At 42.7% G+C, this 3,212-nt stretch overlaps 1 protein-coding gene across 1 annotated transcript in view; it reads right to left on the reverse strand.

The window, feature by feature from the left end:
* SSR1 (signal sequence receptor subunit 1) overlaps positions 1-2,911 on the reverse strand; it is a 25,753-nt gene extending 22,842 nt beyond the window's left edge. Inside the window, exons 1-2 of the mRNA XM_012804237.2 lie at positions 2,756-2,911; positions 1-114 (exon numbers count right to left, since the gene is read on the reverse strand). Coding sequence (XP_012659691.1) covers positions 1-114; positions 2,756-2,834 — 193 coding nt within the window. The 5' untranslated portion in view covers positions 2,835-2,911. The remainder of the gene's footprint in view (positions 115-2,755) is intronic.
* Between the last annotated feature and the right edge of the window lie 301 nt (positions 2,912-3,212).

Raw genomic sequence — 3,212 nt, forward strand, 5'->3', positions numbered from 1 at the left:
CCAAATCTGTGGGTTCATCTTCTTCAACCTCAGCTTCATCATCTTCATCCTCAATTACTGAATCTTCCACTGTTTCTTCATCCTCTGTAAGATCTTGAGCTACTGCTAATGAGCCTAAAAAAATATAAAACAACCAGTCATCCTTTACTCTGAAATACCGATTTTTTTTAAGATCAGGTATATGCAAGAAAATTTTCCTCTGGGAGTTACTCAATCTCCCAGTTTACTGTACTGATGCCAAATGATAAAGCATCAAAGAATATTTATATTATTTTATTTGACTAGTAGTCTTAACAACTGCATGTTAATTTAATGAGCAATACTGTTAATTTTAAAAAGTACCCATCTGGTGGAAAAATGAACTACAGAAACTAAAGATGCCCTTAAGCCCAAATATTATATTATAATAAAGAACTTCAAGCAGTTTTGTTAAGCAAATTAAGGAAAGTTAATTTTGCTGCAGAGATAAGAAACATCTAAATTTAATCCCTATCATTAACCATATAGAATCAAAAGAAGGTGCAGAAAAAGTAGCACCCTCAGTATCTACATAAGAAACAATGTTACTAAATTTGATTATAGCTGAAAACTCTTAGAATTTGATAGCATGTAATTCCTAGGAAAAAAAAATGTCTGTATCATCTCCATGGTAGGCAGTCCTGTGGCTCAAAGGAGTAGGGTACCGGCCCCATATACCGGAGGTGGTGGCTTCAAACCCAGCCCCAGCCAAAAACTGGCTTGTAAACAAGACATTGTTCAGTAAAAAATACATGGGTATCTTCAAGGTTGATAGAAAAGAAAGAATTCAATTATTTTCATGTATGGCTTTAAACATGAATTAAGATTTTATTTTTCCCCATACTTATTATCACAAAGCAAAAGTATAGCCATAAAGCCAAAAATATATAAGTCATATGCTATTAGTCAAAAATAGTCTAAACAAGTCACATTAAAAGATTTTCAGAAAAAAGAAAAACCTTTCAGGCCAGACCCTCAAAAAAAAAAATCCAATTGCTAGTGTCTGCCAATATTTCTCAGAAAAAAATGATGATGTGGCAATTCAGAAGAGAAAAAGTGTGGGAAGACAAGTAAGTATATGTGATACCCAGGAAAAAACTATATGTTAACAACAATGCATTTAAGTCTTTTCCACATCCTTGAGTTCTTACTGGCTGTTACGATTTCTGCAAAATATTAAAAAACATTATGAATCAAAAAACAGCTAAATAGTGCAGACATAACTTACAAGTAATTTCCAAAAACCAGTAAGAAAAATACCCATACCTGACATCATAATTTAAAGTTGTAGCTAAATTTGAGGACTTCTGAATACATATAATGACCTTTCACACTATGTTTCAGTAGGTATTAAACAATTTTATTATCTTAATGTTAACCAATAACAATTTTGTCCCTAGAAAGAATAACAACTTCTAACTAGAAAGACTGAGAACATTTTCTTGAAAGAAAATCCATTATGCATAAAGAATGTTTACAAAATATTAATCCAGTTTGGGAAATGAGTTGATGTTTCTTAAAAAAAGATGATTTTTAAACCTAGAAAGCATAGTCTAGATTCTAAACCAGATTTGTCAAATTTTCTTTCAAAAGCTAAATGAGAGCAAACCAGCAATCAACTCCTAAAAGGAAAGAATCTCTTTTTAAACCTGCAGATGAATTTCTTAACAGTTCTGGTTAATCCTCTGGCTTGGTTTCCTATCTACTGAACAGAAACAGGTCACTTCCTTTTTCTTTGTAAAACAACTGGCTGTCATCATCATTCATTGGGACACTCTGCTTGCTTAAACTTACAGAATGGAAAGCAATTCTAGTGATCGTTTGGACTTCTTTAACTTTACAAATAAGAAAATCGAAGTTCACGACAAAACCATGCAAGAAAACAAGCTGCCACATATTTTTGTTCTGCTATCTTCACACCAGATTAACTGTTGGAAAGAATAAACCTATATAAAGAACAAAACTCTAAGTATACAATATTTTTCCAGCACAATACGATGCTTCCACAAACAAAATATGGTTACATGAAAAGAGAAAGAGGGCAAAAGAATGAGACATCATCCCACAGGGATTCTTCAGTCTCCCTCGCAATACGAACGGATAACGGTGTATGAGCATGGCGAGCTTCTCTGAAATCAAGCCTCCGGGTAACTCAGGAATCAGGTGGTGGCAAACGAGGCAGGTGACCGTAAAAAAATATGCTCTAACAGTTTCGATGTGTAGAAAACAAAGGTTTCAGCAAATGAATGAAGGCTGACTCCCAGCGTGGAAGCTAAAGACACGTCAGCCCAGAGTGCGAGAGGATGGGGGTGGAGCGGAGCTGGAGGCGGCCAAAAGAAATAAACTGGGCTGTGGTGCGCGCGGAGCGCAGCAGTGCCCACGGTCCCCTTGCCTGCCTCCCACCAGCCGAGGACACTCCGGCTCTGGGCCACCCCTGCACGAGTGGGTCCAGGGCCAGAAGAGCAAACCCAGCTCTCGGACGTCCACAAGGCAAGGTCGCCAGGACACTGCCTGCACCCGCGCTCCGCGTGGAAGGAACAGAGGCCGCAGCGGGTCTCGCCCTGGCACGCGCTGCGGCCCCCTATTACGAGCTGGGAACTGAGGAGGAGAAGAAGAGAAGCTGGCGGGGTGGACGCCGACCCCAGGAGCAGGAGCAGCCGTCGCCTCCAACTTCAAACTTGCCATCGCTGGCGTCTTCTTTCCGGCCAAACCCCGTCGCCCACTCCCCTCGCCTCACCTGTGGGGCCGCCTCGGAGCAAGACAGTGGCGGGGAACACGAGCAAGAGAAGCAGAAGCAGGCGGGGGAGGAGTCTCATGGCGCGGACAGTCCGGTGTCCAGTCCCCGTCCGCGAGGGTTCTCAGCGGCTCCGGCAGTAATGGCGTTACTCTTCATCCGGGCTCCAGGCGGGGAGGGGCGGGGCACGTACACGCAAGGGCCCTCGCTACGCCCCCCCCACCGAAGGGCGCCGCCGACGTGGCTGGTACGCGCTCGGGGTGGGGAGGGGCGGGCTGCCAGCGGAGTCACGTGGCCGGTTGCCGGCACTTCTGGAGTTCCCGCGAGACTCGGTCTTCCGCCGCAGTCACTGGCTGGACGCTAGTGCTTTTCCGCTTGTTCTGTCCTACCCTTTCCTCTCAATTAATTAACGTCCTCAGTGGTTACTTAATTTTAACGTCCACCTGATAACAGTGATATA

Source organism: Otolemur garnettii, unplaced genomic scaffold (genome assembly GCF_000181295.1).
Source record: "Otolemur garnettii isolate 467f Iridium unplaced genomic scaffold, OtoGar3 scaffold00026, whole genome shotgun sequence".
NCBI classification, from domain to species: Eukaryota; Metazoa; Chordata; class Mammalia; order Primates; family Galagidae; genus Otolemur; species Otolemur garnettii.